This window comes from Cupressus sempervirens, chromosome 10 (assembly GCF_028749045.1).
Source record: "Cupressus sempervirens isolate cs-2001-9-10 chromosome 10, ASM2874904v1, whole genome shotgun sequence".
Classification (NCBI taxonomy): domain Eukaryota; kingdom Viridiplantae; phylum Streptophyta; class Pinopsida; order Cupressales; family Cupressaceae; genus Cupressus; species Cupressus sempervirens.
In genome coordinates, this window is record NC_143127.1 from 519,328,802 (window position 1) to 519,351,541 (window position 22,740).

A 22,740-nucleotide genomic window follows, 5' to 3' on the forward strand; every position below is an offset into this window, starting at 1 on the left:
GGATTGATGGGAGATATAATTTGATCATAGGGGATAGATTCTTAGTCCTTCCTTTGCTCATGACAGTGTCATATCTAGGTGTATTTCAAACTAATGATTTCAGCTATTGAGCAGTTTGATTCCTTCATTAGTAGTTCAGGATGGATAGTTATGATGGAGTTCAGTATGCATTTCCACAGGAGATAACTCATAGATGGAGAGTTGTTCATTATTAATAGGTCCTCGAGACACTTAAATCTTCTCATATCTGATGGTCATGATAGTATACTAGTGTGGGATCACGATATTGGCATGATTGATGCCTTACTTCAGCAGCATATTGATCAGCGGTTACACAATTTTGGGTCTAGAACAGTTTTAATCAGAGTAGCACAGCAGATGGGCGTAGTAGTGATTTTCAGGGTGATGTGGGATCCATGTATCCTATGGACAGATGAGTTGCACTTATACTTCTTGCTTCACACTACGAGGGAATGTTGTCTCACTAAGTCAGGATGGGATACAGGGGTACTTGCAGATTTATTTGGGATCCTGGTACTGATTGCTTGAGGACAAACAATCTCAAGGAGGGAGGAGTTGCAATGTCCCTTTTTGGGCACATTAGGAAATTAATGATATCTCCATTAAATATTAAAATTGACCTATGAGAGCATAGTACAAATTTAAAGAAGTGGTCAATTTAATATTATAAAGTGGGCAATTAAAAGTGGCAAAGAACGACTAAGAGAAAAATACAAGAGAAGGGAGCTGAAGGGTTGCAGCTTTGGGCAATAAGAGAGGGAGGCTTCATTCATTTGGGGATGCTTGGATATTGATTTGGTTTAAAATTTCTCTTAGAGAAAGTAGGGAAGCTTCAATTTCATTTCAGAATCCGAGGACACAAACCCTCAAGTTCTTCTTGGTCCCCCGATTCATCTTTGTGTTGAATTTACGACGAAGTTCACAATGGCACTTCAAGTTCATTTTTTATTAATCCAATCTGACTGTCTTCACTGTTTATATGATTGGATTGTAATTGTATTGCTGATTATTATAATACATTACATTGAGCATTTAAATCTGGATATTGTGTTAAAGAAATTGGTTAAATATTCTGAGTGGGATAGTACAACAGCTCCACACAATACACATGCCAATCACTAGAAAACAAACACCAACAGCACACCATGAGGAGCATATATGACGAACTGTAATATGAATGTAAGCACCAGTCATTAAGTAAAAATTTTAACAGCTTCAAACAAGACTTTGGGAAACAAACCTTCTAATTCATAGTGCAAACTAAGAAATACACATCATATGGGCTATGGGCAGATAAAATTTCAAGCAACTCCAATCAGCTTAAGGAAAAACCATGCACAACAGACAAGCAAATTCCACACTTTGGACGACTTAAAAGAGAAGTCTCTTGCAACATATTCACAACACTAAAGGATGTCCTATCCAAGATAAACAAGGCACCTAATGAAGAGAGATCCCACCCATCAACTATAGAAGTCTTCAAGAAAAGGGATGTAACCACAAGACGTTGACTCAATCACAAAAGATGTCAGTCAGATCAAAGATGTCCAATACTTGCGGGCAAGCATTTTGAGCGATGGGAGACTAATATGCCCAAACTTTTAACAAATGCACTTTTCAAATAATTTTTTGGCAAGGAGTGGCAAAACTTGTCTTGTGCAGACAATCTACATTTCTAAGTTAGAATAATGCAATTTGTGAGTGATCGATACGGTCAGTTATGAATCAAACCATGTCATAATGAATACATGTAGGCTCAGGCACATGATGATCAGCTGAGTTCATGCGTCATCATGTAAAACCACCTATCATACTTCCATTCCAGTATACTGCATCCATCCATTGAATTGGAATTCATCACATCCTATTCCACCTCATCCAATTGCAATTCATAAAATCACTCAAGTCCCTATCATTTCATGCTTACACATGTAATCCATTCTTTACATCATTCCATAATCACACTTGCAATACATTATCATAGCAGTCATATATTTATATTTGTGTGCTGCATATATTCATAATTGCATTTCACAAACACGATATTCCATCTGTTGTTAATGCGGTTATAAACTATCATGAATCGACTACTATACTAATCCTCTTAGTAAACCAATTGCCTTAGTTGCCAATTCGGGATACGAATCTGATTCGGGCACATGAATCGGCTCTGTGGATTCATGGTTTTTTTCCTAATTAGGATTCCTAGCTATACATATACTAAAAATGAGATAAATATACATAATTCTAAAACTAAATCATTTCATAATATGAATCTATGATTTTGGTATGATTCTATGAATCAAAGCCATTAAGATTATAAGAAAATAATAATAATAAAAAATCAATCAAAATTAGTCAAAAAAATCTGGACGAATCTAGGCATGAAGCTGGATCCGGACCTGATCTGGCCTATCTAGATCCAGCCTCTAGGGTACAAATCCGGTAACTACGCCGATTACTACAGTGATTGGTCAATTAAGGATAACTGAGCATTATATTAATCTGTCAAAGCCATCAAATATTATATTTGGCTAAGATGATAACCAAACCATTTGTGAATTGGTGAAGGAAGGTGGCTATTCAATCGCATCTCTTCACATTTGATCACAAGTATATAATGATGCTCACCTCATTCTCTCAAGGCATTGATAGGAGATTTCATATTTGTTTCTTATCCTTTAAGGATTGCTCTGCTAAGAGCATATTGCCTTTTGGATTGGTAAACGAATATAAAGTCGTATCTAGAAACGACATCCCCCAGTGCATTCTTCTATTGTTACATCAGAGACAACCAATGTATAAGCCATATGCAGGAACAACATCTATTGCACATATAATTATCCTTACATCAGACAAAGACTATATATATATATATCAGAGACAGCAACCAAATCATAGTGAGAGACACATTAGATCTTGCATAGATGTATTGCTTTATCAGAAACAGCAGCATTTGCATGAGAAGGTATTGATTGTTTGCACAATTGATAAAATCATACTCGCAACATTTGTAAATAGACATATATCAGATTTGCAATTATGATATCAAAATTGTCTTCATAATCCGCACTACAGTAAATATCAGGATTAGATAGTGTCTAACACACATTTATAGACATCAATTTACAGATTTGAGCCCCATTACTTGCTAGAATTACTAAACCGATCAGATATCATAAGTTGTCCTCCGTCACTTGCTTAATAAACCACAAATTGATATAATAAGTGAAAGAGTGTAGAATAAAACTCTGTCCCCCAGATTAGAAAAAGAGGGCATTACACACAGCCACAACACCACACAAAAACAAATTCAAGTTGGTACTTTATAATTAGTGTGTTTACAAGGCCTCTTAACATATTAAAATACTTTCTACGCCTCTGGCCAAAGTTACAAATTTTGATACAAACCTAACAAAAATTATCCTTGCAGCTATTTGTTACTTCAACACCTTTCCAATGCGTTTAAATTTTTGGAAAATGGAGTTCAAGGGCAAAAGTTATGGCTTGTTGAAGAGAAAAAGTGCAGCATCTCTAACCTGCAATATCTGATAAAAAGTGGCAAAACATTTTAACAAGACTTTTATGGATTAGAAGATCTCTTTTGCAGCTATCGGTCAACCACTCATTTCTGAATATGTGAAACCTAAGGCAAACGTTATGCACTTTTGAAAAAAGATTTTGATTCTACTTGTCAGAAATGACTCCTGTTTAATTCTGATTTGATTTCCACAAAATGTATTGACTGTATGGAAAAAAAATGTTATTCAAAGGACTTTCAACCCTTGGAATAAAACAAGGAAATCATTTTTCTTACCAATGAGTGGACGCTGGATTTCTGAAGAAAAAATAATAAATAGCTCTAATAGAATTTTTTTTTTTTATTGTTCTCATTTTTTAGCTGTCCTCCAATCTCTAAATCTGGTGAGATGAAAGTCAATTTTGACTCTCTGATGCCTTTTACACACCACAAATATTGAAATGCCTTCAATATTACCAAAAATTTGCAATCACCCAAATTTCACGAGAACACATATGAAGCTGATTTTGCCATCTCCTATCAATTATGTCCCAAATAGGGCCATACTTGTCCTCAACTCCTACATATTTGACCTTAATAGCCTCCTTAGCCCTATCCATGCCCTCATATATGTGGCCCATAGCAAGCTTCTCCCCATCAACAACTCATAGGAGGGCTACAAGGGGCTCAATGATCTACAAAACAATTAAACAAAAAAACAATTTAGTGAATGATGAAACTTTGCAAAATTGCACAATGAAAATAAAACAAAAATATGTATGAGATAAATTAATTTATAAAATTTTAAGACTTAAGCTTTTAAAATTTAAATTACCTCCACAATCTCCTTACATGACTCCCAAAAACTTTCTTCATGATAAATGCATTTTGTTGCATATATCCCTGCATGGGTTGTGGCAAAGGAGGAGGAACTCCATTGTGGACCAACAAACATGCACCTCAAAGCTAACCTTGAACTCAGCGAGGATTTTAATGTGATAAAATTAGAGGCAAATCTTGTGATACCGGGACGAGCCAACTGCTTTCCCTTCATGTATTCCCTCATAATATTGAGAACCAAGGCATAATTATAGATGAACTTGCAAAGATTTTTGGCCTTAGCAACACATGATTTCACCTATTCAGGCTTGCCAATATCCTCTAACATGAGGTCAAGGCAATGGACCGCACATGGAGTCCCAAAGATTCTTGGGTGTCTCTTCATCAAAAGTTTTTGTGTAGCAATTTTAAATTAGTTAGTAACAATGAAAAATTTCGATGTGTTAAAAAACTTTTAATTTTCAAAATTTAATAAAAAGCTAAAATAAATGTTTTAGAACTTAGAAGTTAAAATTTTACCTGCAACAACATAATTAGTTGCATTATTAGTCACCACTTGGACAACATTCTCTTCCCCCACCTCCCTTATGACCTCCTCAATAGCCTCATATAAGAATTTTGCATTTTTGACATGTGAGGAAGCATCTATAGACTTCAAAATCATGGTGGATCCTGAAAGTGAAAATTAAGCAAAATAATTATCATTGAAGAGTCAACAAAACAAAATTTTAGTTATTCAATAATACATTAAATTTTAGACTTCGAGAAGTAGAGTATAATGAATTACCTCCGCTAAAAATAAAAAAATTTAGGAGGGTCCTATTCCTCCTATCTGTCCATCCATCCGTCATAATGGTACACCCCCTTTGGCTCCAAATCTTTCTATGGTCCTCCAACTCAAGTTTCATCTCCTCAACCATTTCTAGTAAGAGGGGGCCACTCGACTCATCTTCAGTGGGGGCTTTAAACCCCACACCACAGATGGAAACCACATCAATCATCCCCTACCAATAAGGAGTCCTATTACATTTATAAAAACATTTTAATTAGCATATTTCAACATCAAGTTGAAATTATAAAATTGAATTTAAAACTTAGAAGTTTAAACCGTAAAACAATCAAATATAAATGAAGTTGAAGTACCTGGCTGCTATAAATGGAATATTGTAGAAAAACCAAAACTTCCTAATTGCTTTCGTTCCAGCTTCATGGATCTCCCTATTCCAGACCAAGCTCTCAAGCGAGGGATGTGCACCAAGAGAGGAACGTGGTACAAAAAAAATTGCTCAACCTAGATTTTCTAACTCTAGGACAAAAGATAACACGCTAGCACTGCTAGTGGGGGCAGTGCCACTAGCAGTGCAAGGAATAGATGTAGAAGAAGTACAACTAGCAGAAGCACTAGGACGATGGGGGGAAGGGAAGAACCTTCTCCAACACAACCTATTGAATCTAGGGATGTAAAACTAAATATAGAAGCATTTCCAGATGAGCGTAGAAGGGAATTGGAACCAATCTAATCTAACTCTACTAATTGTTTTTGTTTTAATTCATTTTCTTGTTCATATTTTCCTAAGGCAACATAACAAAAATGTTGACTCTCAGGAGCTACAACTTTACAAGGCTCAACATCATGACCATTTATGCCAGCAATATGGTATTTCAATCTATTTATCCCCCCACTATTAATGACTTTACAAAATAGGCATTTTGTTTGAGTTCTACCTCTACCCGGAAAGTCTATGGTGTCCTTCCAGCACACATCTTTTTTATTACCTTTAGAGAGCTTGGATTTTTTTTTACCTCCAGGAGCCATTATGAGTCAGGAAAAATGTCAAGGTTGCTGCAATAAGCGATTTTAAAGCAAATATTACCATTTAAGCATTGTATTTTATGAAGATCTAAAGTAAAACAAAACCCATAAACATACAAAAAAAATTCATCCAAAAAACCCATAAGCATAGAGAAAAAAATCATCAAAATCAACTCTTACCTCTTTGAAACGCGTTCAGAAGTGTTGAGAAGAGCTCCTATAAACTCCTTGATGATCTAAATGCAAGTTTATAGTTGCTCCAATGACACATATACAAACTTTTCTCCTCTTCCTTTTAGCTGGTTGCAAAAAATGACTCTCTCTCTCTCTCTCTCTCTCTCTCAAAATAGAGTCTTATGAAAGCCCTTTTAGGGTCTTAACCATTAAAAAGAACAAAAAATGTATATTAAAAAACTAAGCAATTTTTTATTTTTCTACTTGCCCAAACTTTTACTGCTGCGGCCAGGTCACACTGGGTCAGGATTGTCGTGACCCACGAGTCACGCCTTGACTAGCGAGTCACGCGAATCAGGCGAGTCACACTCCTTGACCTGCCAAGCCCGAGTCACGGGTCATTTTGACCCAGCAAGCCTTCCCTGACTCACCGACTCGGGAGACTCATAGCAAGTCTCATTACTCTGGTAACAATAGTGTTGGAGGCAAAGCAAGTCTCACCAACTTATTTCAAGATCAAAATCAATAATAAGTTAATATCAAGATTAAATTAAATTTTAAAAACATAAAAAGTTTAATAAACAAAAATGACTAGGTTTCTAAAACATGTTTAATTTTAAACAATTGAACTTACCTTTAAGAGCTCCAATTTTGAAAATTGTCTAAATATGGCTTACATCATATGATGGTTCATGACGAGCATTTGGATCTCCTATGCATCTTCATACATTTTTTTAATCCACTTAATCTTAGTGCCATTTTTTTGCAGCATTCAGTTGAGTGAGAGCACAACACAAGGTGGTCAAAAACTGTGTTCAAAGTTTTCCTCAACCAATAAGCTGTCAGCCCTACAATTCTTGGCATTGTCGGTTATTTCTTGAACAACATTTTGATGGCCAACTTCCTCAATGGTTTAGATGAGAATGTTTGCAATGAAAGGATAGAAGGACTGTCCTTCACCTCTCCTTCACAATCCGCGGCTTTTAAAAACATTGCACCTCTTGTGGACACTGCAATGACCAGAAGGACGATTTCTCGCATCTTTTCATCCATCGAATACAATGGTCACACCTGTTTTGATCCATGAATCTTTGATGGGCTACATGCCAACCTTTATAATGATAACCTGTCTATCTAATAAAGTGGTGTGCACCTTCTCATAACTTGAGCCATTGAACCCTTTTGGAGCCTCATTAGTCGATCTCACCATTTTTTGCCTATACAGTGAGCAAACAAAATTAAACACACATTACTTGGGGATGTGTCCCCACCCAAAAACCTGGAGTTTGCAGAATTGGGATGTCCCCAGGATGGGGAGACAAGTATGGGATGTCCCCCAATGTCCCGGAAAACTGAAAATCTGCCCTAGATGTTATAGAAATGTTGGTCTGTTGCAAGAAAAATGGGGGACAAACGATCATCCTTGGTATGGCCAGGAACGTCATAGACCTCCCTTAACTATACTAGGGGTAGTCGGCCATTCTTGAGATAAAAGCAAACAAATATTATTTTTTAAGAGTTTGAACCTTATTCTAATGCAATTTATTTGGGCATTGGGCATTTAGTAGGGCCCGCTTCCCCTCTTGCCCTTAAAGGGCAAAAACGATGCTCATATGCCATTGTTTGGCATTTTTTGCATTTGGAGTTTATACCATCAAGTTGGGGTATTCATCTTGCAAAAAGAGGAAGTGTTCTCTTTTTAATTCCAAGAACTTGTGCAGGGGTTTGAGCTTCCTCCATTGTGCAACAATTAAGTACAAAAGTCTCTATGCTTTCATTTTGCATTTTTTAAATAGATTTGCAGGTTGAAAGAGTCTAATTTGTTTCATTGTTTCAGTTCATATTTTCATTGGGTATTTAAATCACAAAACAAACCACAATGAGCAGCCCTGGAAGTGGTGGTGGTGGTGGTTATGTGCCAATGGGGGGTGATAGTGCTAGTAGTAGGAAACAAGCTCAACCTAAAACTGATTTATTTAAATCCCCTTCCACCACCATAAGCAAACATGCAAAGGGTCATTTGAACCTTTTAATAGAAAAAATACCTCTTTTCCAATTTCTCGCACCTAGGTGTCAACAAAGTAAAAGGAATGTAGGAGGGACTAGGCTGTGAGATTTCCATGTTTGTCATAATAATTTTAAGGTCAGCTATATTGTAATGTCCCCTTCTCCGCCCTAGGCCTTTTGGTGCCTTGTTGGTCTATCTTTCTATCCGGAGAGGCTAACCGCAATTATTTTGAGGATACTAGCGAGTCACAAGATTTTATTTGGTTTCTTTGGGAGAATTTTAAGTGTGAAGCTTCCTATAGTTAGATCACTTTATTTTATAAAGTTGATTTATAAAGTTACTTTACGATTTAAAGTCACTTTATGACAAAAGTAACTTAAGTGACTAAAAGATGAAATTGTCTTTTTATCCCACATTGCCTAGTTGTTTATGTATTCCCTCATATCAAGGTTATAAAAGCATGGAGCTACATTGGGATTGACACCATGAGATTTAATAATGATAAAATACAAACAACTTGCTTAAATGTGACTAATTGCTCTTAGGATGAAACCCCTTAAAGAGAAGTGGGAGACTAGACGTAGCCCTAGTATCTCTACGAGATTTCAGTTTATACTATTCAATAAGTCTACTTCAGGAGCCAAATCGAGGGGGCAGTAGAATCACTTCAAATACCTTATTTCTAGTTGGGAAAATTATATGGTTAGTCTGTAGCTATGGATGATGGAAGGAAATACAAATCAATAACAGGCATAGGAGAAGTAGCAGTATAACATGCAGGGTCTAATTAAGGAGCTCAAATCACTATCAATTGAAAGCCACGACAATAGAGCAGTCAGCTACGTACAGAATCAAGCAAAGGTTATAAGGTATAGCAGAGTTCATATCTATTGGAAGGACACGTTTGCTATAAGTTGGTGAATACAGTTTCTCCAGTCATGCCATTTCGGGTGGATTACTTAACAGTCATTACTTGCAAACCCATCACCCAAAAATCAAGGACATGAATTGTTGCAACTAGTATTACTATCCATTGCACATGTACCTAGGCAACAGCATCTCCAAACACGTGTATGTTGCAAGGAGTTCTAAGGGTCCCATGAGCAGGTGTTAGCTTCAGGTGCCTCCTCCTACTACCTTGTGTTTGAACTTGTGTTACGCCTGTCATTTCTTTTTCTAGTTGGGTGGCTATAAGTTTGCACACTAGTTGATATGTTCTCTTCTTATGCAGGTTAATTAAAATATTTGTGATTAAATGAATGAGTAGTTAAATGCATGTAGTTTGTTCAATGTATTATGTTCCCACATCTTTGTATTAGACCCAACTGCCATCAACATAATAGAAGAGTTCAAATACTTAGCTCGACATAACAACATTCTCTCCTTTATGTTGGTCATTTTCCTGAATCCTCTTACATTACAGGTTTAGATCATTAAGTGGTCTCAAAGCCACAAGACCTACCGACTTCTGGGTAATTATTTCGTTGGAGGCTAGATTTAATAGGAATAATATCAAACAGGCATGAATAAGAAACCATATAGGTTTAGTCACATCCGTTCTGAACAAGAAGATCTTCAGACCAGATTGATATTGAGGATAGTTACTCAGTTGACAAGGAGTTAACCTTTAGGACAAACATATAGGTTGAACAGGGTGAACAGGTTAAACAGATTGCACAGGTACAAGACACTCAAATGGCTTATAATGAGAATGAACAAGAATGGGAAGTGAGGGAAACCTTGTGAGCTATTAGAGATGGACAGAACACTATCGTTGCTGCACTTCGGCAGCTTACAAGTGCTATGTAGCAGCTAGGTCCGACTCACAAGAGAGCACCAAGTCATCACAGTGGAGGCATTAGTGTGGCAAGATCACCCCAAGCTGCTAGGGCCCCCACACGGAATACTAACAAGCCACTGATGCCCATTTTTGCTACAATTTATGCCAAGGAAGAAGAAGCCCAACCCATTACACCAGGCTTACTTTCGGATAATGTTATGGCTATGTACGATGAAAGGGATATGTTCCTTGATCAAATTAAACAGGATTTGAGTTTTGTTCAATACATGAATTAGAAAAGGGAGACAGAGAGACCACAGGAAGATAGGAGGCCTACGGCTCAAAATAGGGACTTGAAGCATGGAATCTCTTCTCACTTGTGATGGCAGCAATGAGACATCCTCTAAAGCTTGGATTCACAAACTAGACACCTACCTAACACTTAAGCCCATGTCAGAGATAGAACCCATTAGATTAGCTACAATGCATATAGAGGAAGCAGCATATGATCGGTGGCATCATGGGCTAGTCACCCAGGATCATGGTCTCATTACATCTTATGAGATTTTCAGCTCTAAGTTGATCACCCGTTTTGACAAAAAGGTCATTGAGGTCTACTACAAGGATTTGGCGCAATTGCGACAAGGTGGATCTCTAGAAATTGATGAGTTTCATTAGATTTCAATGATGGTTCCAGATATGACAGAACAGCGGAAGGTAATGTTGTTCACTGAGGGCTTACAGGACAGATTTAGAGGTTGGTCAAGGCTCTTAAACCAAACACTCTAGATGATGCCATTAAGATCGCACACAATCTAGACACCTTCTTCAATACTACCGCCTCTTAAGAAACCTTATAAGGGGTCTACTTCATTCCAGAAAAAGAACCAACATAAGACTACCCCATCTAGATTGGACTTTGAGACTCGGAATGAACTTAGGAGGAAGAAGCTATGCTTCACTTGCAGGGAGCCTTGGACACTGGATCACAGATGCCTTGGCAAAGGTAAAATACATTGTGTCGAAGTCTTGTCGGAAGAGGAGGGTGAGCAGCAGGAGGGCAGCAATGTTGATGGCAGCGATGAGAAAGAGAATAAGGAGCAGCCTCCTAAAGAGAGGAAGAAGAAATCCACTCTGGAACAATCTCCTATCATAGCTTCCCTTTCTCGCGATCCCACAGGTCACCCGTTTCACTTTAAGGGTGTAGTTAGAGGGCAACATATTGTGTCTTTTAGATACAGGTGCATCACATAACTTCATAAGCACACACTAGGTTTCAAAGAGGAAGTTACAGGTTGAAGATATACCCGAGTTCAAGGTTAGAGTGGCATGAGGCGATAGACTGAGGTGCACAGGGAAAGTACCAAGGCTATTGATTCACTTTGATGACTTCCTTCTAGAGGCAGATTTTTATGTGGTTGATTTGGATGGATTAGACGCCATGCTGGCAAGACAATGGTTGCAGACTATCGGCAAGTACACAGTTGATCATGATAAGATGCAGCTAGAATTCTTACAAGATGACCGGCAAGTGATTCTCAAGACCATGACAGAGAGTGAACCTAGGTTGATTTCAGCTCACAAGATGGAGGCTATTATGAGGCATGATGACATGGAGTGGGTAGCACACTGTTTCATTTCCTCTGAGGCTTCATTAAGTTCAAGACAACAACTTCATTTTGACATTAAGCGGGGCATAAGAGGGTTTTTGAGGATATTCCCCTGGGCATTCCCCCAGACAAAGGGTGTGGGCATATCATTGAGTTGGAGGAGGGTGCCAAACCTATCATTACCACCCCTTATCATCATCCTAAGCACTACAAAGAAGATATAGAAAGGATGATTAAGGAAATCTTCGACATGGGACGCATCAAACCTAGCTCCAACCCCTTTGCTTCTTCGAAAGTTTTGGTGAAGAACGATAGCACTCTTCACATGTGTATTGATTACCGCACTCTCAACAAGAAAACCATTAAGAATAGGTATCCTATTCTTCACATTTATGACTTACTACATGAATTACACGGGGTAGTCTATTTCTCGAAGATAGATCTTAGATCTAGATACCATCAGATAAGGGTTTGGGAGGATGATGTGCATAAGACAACTTTCCAATGTCACTATGGACACTATGAGTTCTTGGTTATGCCATTTGGTCTCACCAATTTGCCGATCATGTTTTAGTCATGCACGAAACATATTTTTAGAAAACAGTTGCACAAGAGAATGTTGGTATTTTTGATGATATCCTGGTTTTCAGCAGAACTTGGGAGGAGCATTTGTAGCACCTAGATGGGGTACTTAGCATTATGGAGGAGCACTCACTATTTGCGATGGAGTCGAAGTGTGAGTTTGGTTTGACTTAGATTCTTTACCTTGGACACATGATTAGTGCAAATGGAGTGAAGGTACACCAAGAAAAGATACAGGCAATCCTAGATTGGCCACCTCCGAGGAACGTGTCAAATTTGAGAGGCTTCCTTGGTCTTTGCTCTTATTACAGGAGGTTCGCTAGAGGCTTCTCTCAGACAACAGTTCCCATCACCAATCTCACACAAGAAGGGGCATTCAGGGGGATAGATGATGCAGAGGTGACCTTTGATAAGCTCAAAAAGGTGATGAGCACATGTTCGATTTTGGCCCTTCTTGATTCTCTCGCCCTTTTGTCCTAGAGTGTGATGCTTCAGAGAGCGAAATTGACGTGGTTCTGATGTAGGATAGGCATCCAATAGCTTACGAGAGTAGGAAACTCAAGGACTATAAGAAGTTATACTCCACCTATGATAAGGAGATGTTAGCCATTATGCACGCTTTGGCCAAGTTTAAACAATACTTGGTGGGTGGCAAATTATTAGTTAAGACAAAACACAACAGTTTGCAATACTTCTTAGAACAAAAGGTTCTTAATGAAAGACACCAAAAATAGGTCAGCAAGATTCAGGCCTATGATTTTGACATCAAGTATGTTACAGGTATGAACAATATAGTTGCTGATATGCTTTCTAGAAGACCTTCAGTAGAAGAGTGTTGTGTAATTTCCGGGATATCGGCAGATTAAAAGTCTCAGTTGCTGGTTGAGTACTCTAAGAATGCTCTAGTGTATCAGATCATGGATGGGCAACTCCAAGATAGCAGGTACAAAGTAATTGATGATGTGATTTTTTATAAGGATAAGATCTATCTCGTACCAGAGTCTCAACTCAAGGGAAAAATCATGGAGACTCTTCATGATGCACCATCAACCAAACACCCAAGTTTCTTCAAAACTTATAGCCAAGTCAAGGAAAGGTTTTCTTGGAAGGGCCTCAAGGATGATGTCCTTCAACATGTCAAAGGATGCCAAACTTGTCAACAGAAGAAGTCAGAGCACGAGTTTCCAGTTGGATTATTGCAACCCGTTCCTATTCCAACACAGAAATGGGAGAGTATCTCCATGGACTTTATTATAGGATTGTCGAGAGTGTAGGGCAGAGATTCCATTTTTGTGGTTGTTGATATATTGACTAAGTTTGCTCACTTTTTTGCTATAGCATCAGATTGGTCGGCCTCTCAGGTAGCAGACTTATTTTTTCGACAGGCTACATGGTCTCCCTTGAACCATTGTAAGCGACAAGGATAGAAAATTTCTCAGCACATTTTGTCAAGAACTATTCAGATTGGCAGGTATGGAGTTGACACCCAACACAAGTTACCACCCACAGACGGATGGACAGGCAAAGATAGTGAACAAATGGGTGGAGGGTTATCTTTGGAATTATGTAGTAGGGCATCAGAGAGCTTGGGTTAAGCAATTATATATAGAGGAGTACTCCTACAAGTCCTCCTACCACATGTCCATCTAGATGACATCGTTTCGAGCTCTCTATGGCAGTGAACCTCTATTATTCGTAGATCTGGCTTTGCAGGACAGCAAAGCACTGCTAGTTGGAGATTGGATTTAGGATCAGCATGACATTCTTAGATCTCTTCAGGAGAACATTATTCAAGCTCAGAATCAGCAAAAGATGTACGTTGATCGTTGTAGGATAGAGCAAAATTTTGAGTTGGGTGACATGGTTTACCTTCATCTCCAACCTTATAGAAAGAGCTCCTTGAAGAAGAGTGGATCTGAAAAGCTTCAGCCTAGATTTTATGGTCCCTATTGCATTACTCGGAGGGTGGGAGAGGTTGCTTATGAGCTGGACTTGCCAGATGACAACAAAATTCATAACGTTTTCCACATTTCTTGCCTCAAGAAAGTGATTGGCCAGCATGTAGTGCCCTCCACTAGATCGCCCCCACTTGATGTAGAAGGGAAGCTAGTTTTGGTTCCAATAGAGGTGACTAAGGTCAGAGAAAGGAAGCTGTGTAATAGTTCCATCAAGGAGCATTTAATTCGCTAGAAGGATTTGCCGTATGAAAATGCCACTAGGGATGGCGAAGCAATCCTGCAACATCTGGCTCTCAAATTGCTTGAGGGCAAGCAATCCTGGGAAGGGAGTACTGAAATGTTCCCTTCTCCGCACTAGGCTTTTTGGCACCTTGTTGGTCTATCTTTCCATCCGGATAGGCTGACCGCATTTATTTTGAGGATGCCAGTTAGTCACAAGATTTTATTTCGTTTTGTTTGGGAGAATTTTAAGTGCGGCGCTTCCTATAGTTAAGTCACTTTATTTTATAAAGTTACTTTATGATTTAAAATCACTTCATGACAAAAGTAACTTAAGTGACTAGAAGATGAAATCGACTTTTTATCCCACATTACCTAGTTTTTTGTGTCTTCCCACACATCGAGGTTATAAAAGCGTGGAGCTACATTGGGTTTGACACCATGAGATTTAATATTGATAAAATACAAACAAGTTACTTTAATGTGACTGATTACTCTTAAGGACGAAACCCCTTAAGGAGAAGTGGGAGATTGGATGTAGCCCCGATATCTCTATGAAATTGTTACAAGTTCAAGTACAAGATTTCAGTTTATACTATTCAATGTCTACTTCAGAAGCCAAGTCGAGGGGGCAATAGAATCACTTGGAAATCTTTATTTCTAACTGGGAAAATTATACAGTTATTATCTATAGCTATGGATGATGGAAGGAAATACAAATCGCTAACAAGCATAGGAGAAGCAGTAGTATAACGTGTAGGGTCTAATTAAGGAGCTTGAATCACTACCAGTCGAAATCCACGACAGTAGAGCAGTCGGCTACGTACAGAATCAGGTAAATGCTATAAGGTACAGAAAAGTTCATAACCGTTGGAAGGACATGTTTGCTATAAGTTTCTAAATGCACTTTCTCCAGTTACACCATTTTGGGTGGATTACTTAACAGTCATTACCTACAGACCCACCACCCAAAAATCAAGGACATGGACGGCTGCAACTGGTATTACTATCCATTGCACATGTATCGTAAGTAACACCATCTCTAGACACATGTATGGTGTATGGAGTTTTGAGGGTTGCGTGAGCAAGTGTTAGCTTCAGGTGCCTCCTCCTACAACCTTGCATTTGAACTTGAGTTACATCTGTCATTGCTTTTTCTAGTTAGGTGGCTATACATTTATGCACTAGTTAATATGTTCTCTTCCTATGTCAATTAATTGAAATATCTATGATTGAATGAATGAGTAGTGAGATGCATTTAGTTTGTTCTATGTATTATCTTCCCACATCTTTATATTAGCCCCAACTGCCATCAGCATAACAAAAGAATTTGAATACTTAGCTCGACATAACAGCATTCTCTACTTTATGTTGGTTATTTTGTTGAATCCTCTCACATTATAGGTTTAGATCATTACGTATACAAGGGTGAAGTGACACTTTTTAGGTATTGCAAGATGAGGAGTTGAAGTTTGTCCTAACTTGACTGAATAAGAGAGATTAGAGTGCTAAAGATTGTACTTAGAGGCTAAAATTGGGGGACAAAATTTGACAATGCCATCACCATCTCTCTTGTATAGTGACAATCATCTAGGTGTGAGTCATCTGTCATTGGTACTAGGGGCACCCCTATTGAGAGAAAAGGAAAGAAAAAGATGGGTACTGGTGAAAAGGGCTCAATGGAAAGTTTCTTTAATGCACAAGAAAAGGAAGTTTGTGAGGCATCCATTGGTAGATTCTTTGTTGTTAATGGCATCTCATTTCATGTTAGCCCGTTTCACTTATTTTAAACAAATGGTGAAAGATATATTGACCATGAATCCCTCATTTGTACCCCTAGTGATCATAAGCTACGAACCATCATCCTAGGTAATGAGTATTCTAAGATAGCGTCATTGTTTAAGAGTATGAAATGTAGTTGGGCTAAGACAGGCTGCTCTACTCATCAATATCATTTGTAGAGTTCCAGTTCACCATTTTCAGGGCTGTCATAGAGGTCGGGTCAACTAATGTAGTATAGGTGATCATAGATTTTGCGCGCATGTGTGAATCAACCTATTTGATGGTAGAGGCTTACAAGCACATCTTTTGGGCCCCTTATTGTGTCCATGCATTGAAAAATGCATTGAAGGACAGAGAATATTTATTGGGTGAAATAGGTGGTGTTAGAAATTAGATAAGTGCAAATGTTTAGATCCAACTACTACAATTCACTTGCTCTGATCATGTCCTTATCTAAGGAGTTCCTCAAACCAGTTGAGACAAGGTATGTCAATTTTAATTATAGTTTAGTTTACTTTATTTATTTAAATTTTAAATTTTAAATTATTGTTACAGACTTGCATGTAATGTGTTTAATGTTTATTTTAATTTATAATTTTATCTATAAGTATTGCACATGCTTCATTTTGATGGAGAGAATGGTTGAGGTGCACAAGGCCCACCAACTGATGTTGGTGAATCTAGAGTGGACTTGCTGGTGCAATTCTAGATCCTCTAAAGGAAAATTGGTGAAGAAAAGGGTCCTTGATGACAATTGGTGGTCCATAATAAGGTAAGTTGCTGATTTTTAAATTAAATGTTAGTCTTTTTCTTATTGATTTTCATACTAACTTAAAAAATTTAACTCCAATATTAATTTTTGTTTGCATCTTGCAAATATCTTTGCTCTGTTATAACACCTATTGTACATGTCATTAGATATGTGCATATTCACTTTACTACTCTTGGAGAGATATATAAGATATTTGAAAACATATTGGGGAAGATAAAAAAAATTGTTACAGCAAAGGATCCTACATTAGAGTTTTATGAGGAACATGTTAGGCCTACTGTGATGCGGAGGTGGAGCATAATGAATACCCTGCTTCATATGGTAGCATTTTCTCTAAATCCCAAATGGTATGCAAAGTTGGATGGAAGGGGGCCTCGTGTGATGATCTTAAAGTATTAGATGGCTTCACAAAAGCCTTCAATAAGATATATCTAGCTGGAGAGGCCTCTACTCTTCATGCACAAATCCTTGACTTCCCCAAACTTCGCGGCCCAAACTTGAGTAATCTACAAGTGAGTTTGGATATAATGGTTTTGGCACAAAAAGATCCTACTGGATGGTGAACCTAACATGGAAGAGATACACTAGAGTTGAAAATACTTGCCACTTGCCTCCTTAGGTTGCTAGTTCCTCGATTGCAAAAAGGAATTGGTTGACATATTCATTTATATACTGTCAAGAGGAATAAACTTACCTCTAAACAAGCAAAGAATAGGCACACTCCAGCTTTGCGATGGGGTGTTGATCGTGAGGATGTGGCCCAGATGGGTGAGGATGAGACAACACCGAGATTGGTTGGGCTTCCATTGAATGAGATTACACTTCCTATAGAACATGATAGTGAGGATGAGGACTCTGGTTTTGATGCCATGGCGGTAGAAGCAGAATAGGAGCAACAATCTGCTTCATTTTTCTATATTTGTTTTTTATGTTGAACTTGAACATGATGATAAAACTTTATGGCAGCCCTCGAGCCTTTAGGCGTATTTAGATTTTCAGATTTTTATGATATTTTTCATTGTTAAACTTATATTTTTGTTCACATATTCATAAGCATATTGACAATTGTAACTATTTTATGAATGCATAATAGACTAGAGTTAAATTTTAATACATATTGAGTATTGAATCGGTTATTAATATTATTCTTGAGATGGCATCAATGGTGTGTGTTAAGGTTCTATGATGTTTAATTTCATGTGAATGACATGTATATTTGCAAATTTCAGTGTATATTTTGATATTTCCTTATATTTACATAGTCATCCCTGTTTGTTGTCCTTCTCTCGTCTCCATCTCCGAAATTGGCAATAATGTGTGCTGTCCGAAAAAACCCATCCCATCATCCCCTACTGTCTTCATCTCGAACACTCGAGGTAACATTGCATTAAACACCAATCCACATGCATAGATGCATCTCGATATGGCTACCTTGGCAATTTCTCCAACTTCATTTTGAAAAGATGTTTCCATGGGCCTCATTGCTATCTTATTTGCAACCAGTGCTTGAGGAACACACAAGGGATGGCCCTTTCCGTTGTCCCCTACCATCTTTGTCTCAGAAACTCGGGGTAACATTGCATTAAACGCCAATCCACATGCATAGATGCATCTCGCTATGGCTTCGTTGGCAATGTCTCTAGCTTCATTTTGAAAAGATGTTATCGAGGGCCCCATTGCTTGCTTGTTTGCAACCAATACTTGAGGAGCACGCAAGGGATGGCCCTCTGTGGGTGGTTCATTGGGAGTAGAAGTTGAAGACAGAGATGATGGTTTTTTTTCCCTAGCATTTTGCAAAAGATGAGAAGTTTCCCTTCCAATTGCTTCGTCTACTTGTTTTTGTCCTTGAATATTTTTGTTCACCATGTGGTTTGGAAGAAAGGTCTTAGGTAGCACCCCATCAACTTTTAGCTTCCCTATACAAAATTGAATGCCTTTTTGATGAATAAAGCACAAATGTTCTTTAACTCTACTATAAGAGCTACAAAATTCCTTTTGCAATGGCTACAAATCCACATATAACCTTCCACTTGCCATTGGTTCAATCATTTCCACATATTTCCATAGTGGAGGGCATCTGTCTATTTTGAAGTTGGAATTTCCTAAGCTAGAAGAACTTGCAGCCATTCTTTGAATCTACAAACAACACACAGCTCTTCAGAAACCACGGTCTAATATATGTAGCATTGCTCTACTTGTTTACAATAACATTGAATACTTTTGAATCTTACTATGAAATTATGAACTGATAGTCTGAAGAGTCTGCTCCAAATATGGTGTTACCTGTGCCTATTTCATGAATGTTGAGACTGCTCCAAACAATCATAAAAAGGACAAGAAAATAGAAAACTATTTAGCAATGAATCCAATCCAATATTTATTATAAATACAGTGAAAATCATCTCACATCCAATCCCGAGTTTTGAAGATTGTTTTAAAGATATTTTTAAGGGTTTTAAAAAAAATTAAGGGTTTTAAATGATTGTACTCAATATTATTTTAGATATTTTAAATATTTGAACATACCTCAAACCTTTGGGCTGTGCATGACTGCTTTGGAAACAGGTTATGTTAATGCAATCGCGACTCAAGTCATGTACATGCAGTCAAGACTTTGCCTGCAGGCTGCATCAACGACAACTCCACACCTTGAATGGCACACGTGGTCAAGACTTTGTGCAATACAACATCCTGAATGCCAACAATCTGCAAACAACAACACCAAAAATGGCCTCCAAACACCAGAAAATGCCTTTCAATACCAACAATGGCCCAAAAAAATGTCATGTGAATAACAATGTCATCATTTTACCAAAAAATGGTTTGATAATTGTTGTTTTAGGGTTGGAACCATTTAAAAAACTTTTAAAATTGTGTTGAAAAGTCAAGGCCGTGTCATTTAATGGTCATTCATTGAGTATTTGATTTGGGTTCGTTTTTTAATTTTCAACATTCACAGGAATTCGACCCACAGTCATCCAGAGTCCTGCACAGCGATTTTTGACCGAATGATTCAGACAAGCGCAAACTTCAGGTCAAAATCGAACCGAATTCAAATGAGTAACAAACAAACTAGCAAATCCAAGGTCAGACAAATGTAAATGGCAACAAAGGTTGGAAAGGTTGGTTATGGAAGATTCTCATGGGTAATTGGTTGTTGGTTCAATTGGGCGTCAATGAACCCTCCTTTTAGCACTAGCAGGTGTGGGCTTATTAGGATTGGATTAGGTGGTTTTTTGATTTTAATCTTGGGCGACTATTGTGTTGGGGTTCCTGTTTGTTCATAGTAACTGGTGTAGTTTATGTATGGTAGCTTTCTGGTTCTGTAGTTCTGATTCTCAGTGATTAACAAACTACTTTTCAACAGAAAAACAACAATATACCAATTGGAGATTGGACAATGCACACTTTAATTTACTGACTTTTTCATTAAAATTGGAACTGTAGAAGCCTAGAACATTACATGAAAAAATAGCTACCTCAAATTTTCTCAAAAGTACTTGGAAACTCTTCATGGCCTCCTTTATAGCTTCAACGCGATGTTGATCACCACTTGTCAGCAATGCGGTGACCTCTCTTGGTGAGTGCCCAATTATGTTATGCACTACCTAACCATTTCAGTTAAGGGAAACAATAAATGCATCAATAATTCAATAGCTACAAACCACGATGTCTATTTACACCTGAAACTATATAAAGAAAATAAGCATGACAAATCTTATAAATGCTTCAAACACACCTTATGGTCAATCAGAACCTCTGAAATAAGGCTTCCATCATCAATGTAAACATAAAGCTCAAATTTATCACGTTCCTTAAACTGAAATTCCTTTACTCCGGTCAAAATGCACTACAAGAAGCATGTAATGTCATTAATAATTTTATGGAAAAATAGTCATATCACTTCAAACTAAAACATATTCCAATTTAAACAAATTTCAGTTCTATAAGAAGCTCTAGATTCTTACAACTTTAGTCAATTACCAGTTGCAAATTCATATACAATCACACTCAAATCAATTTGTGTTCAAAATAACAATAGAGCTGTAAAAATTGGTGTCTCTTCAAAGCTTCAAAGTCAAGACAACAAAGAGAATAGAATGTGTCCACTGTAACAATATCAACAATGCACAGTTACAACATGACTGTTAGTTATAATTATTAAACAACTGCAATGGGAAGAGAAATGAAAAGAATCCAATACATCAATTTTTGCATAAATATGAGCAGTAACATCCTTAGTCTCAAAAAATAGTCCAAAAACACACACCTACTAAAATCCATAGATTTATTTGTTGTAAATCACTTTAGAATATAGGGAATAAGTCCAGGAAGATGTGCTGTTTCAATGGCAGTGAGGTTATGGTACACCAGAACACAACCTTCACGACGCCTCATGTGAAACCTAGGTGCACTTATGCACAGCATTGTCAAGTAGAGCAGCAGTTCCATTCCTGACACCTTTATTCATGACAGGACATATTAAGCAGTTACTTATGTATTGCTTTCTTTCCAGTTTTTGTATAGCAGTTCTTTATTTAGCAGCTTGCATTTGTAAGTTTTACTTCATCTAATTAAGGGCTCAAATTCATAGGATAAAATTAGATAAAGGATTGATAGATCAACCCAATAGTGCTCCATATGTATCAAATTTTTCAAATGCAAGCATTCTGTTTTATTTTTATTGTTGAAATCTCTATATTTAATAAGATATTTTTTCTTACAAAATGGGGGTTGTCTACGGCTACCCCACCCTAAATATGTAATCATAATATTAAGATGAAGCATATAAAAAGCTCACTTATCAAAAATTAAATGTCCAAAATATAAATACTCATTATATTAATTTGTAATGTCCCCACTATTAGAGCTAGCTTGGGACAAATATTAGCTGCAAAATAAATATTAGACTTGAACACTCAAAATTTACTATTCTACCTTCTATCTTAACCCCAAACCTTAAAGACATCTCCAAATTGGGATTGTTAACCCTTCTAAAGATCTCTAGGTCTTGAATGATATATCATCAATTCTAGCACCACCCTCGATTACTTTTTTGTCTGCTATGGAGTGTTTCCTGTAAGGTCCTTCCTAGAAGAGGCAACCTTTGTCCAAGGTCCTTAACACATGCATGTGTCGACATCAACGGAAAGTTTCGGTCCTTACATAATTCACATCTAGCCGATTCGTACGAGATTGTACTAATTTCTTGCACTAGCACTATAGCCATTCATACGAGGTTGTACTAACCTTGTGCACTAACACTATGAGTACGGATACAGCTACGACTATTTTTGAAAATAAGGGATGGGGGTGCTTGGGCCCGTCAAACTATTTTCTAATATAATTTAATATTTATAGAAAATCTGAAATTATGAGTCATGACAATGGTTCTTCAAAACAAGAACAACAATAAAGTTTTCAAATTTAACGTATTGTTTTCAGATTCAGATTTAAAATATGTTTGTAATTGTAATAATAATATATCATAAATGTTTAGATACATAACAGAGAAGGAAGACTTGAAACATGAACAAGATCATAAATCATATAACAATAACATATTGCAAATAATAAACTTCAGGCATGAACAATGATAAAGTTTAAAGTTTCAAATTGATTACGTATTGAATTGAGCTTGATAAACAACAAGCTAATACA

General features: G+C 37.4%; 1 protein-coding gene across 2 annotated transcripts in view; it reads right to left on the minus strand.

The window, feature by feature from the left end:
• RMI1 (recQ-mediated instability protein (DUF1767)) overlaps window positions 1–22,740 on the minus strand; it is a 314,057-nt gene that overhangs the window by 40,119 nt on the left and 251,198 nt on the right. For both annotated transcript variants that reach the window (XM_089807777.1, XM_089807778.1), the window contains exons 6-7: window positions 20,819–20,929; window positions 20,559–20,687 (exon numbers count right to left, since the gene is read on the minus strand). In XM_089807777.1, the coding sequence (XP_089663903.1) occupies window positions 20,559–20,687; window positions 20,819–20,929 (240 nt within the window). The remainder of the gene's footprint in view (window positions 1–20,558; window positions 20,688–20,818; window positions 20,930–22,740) is intronic.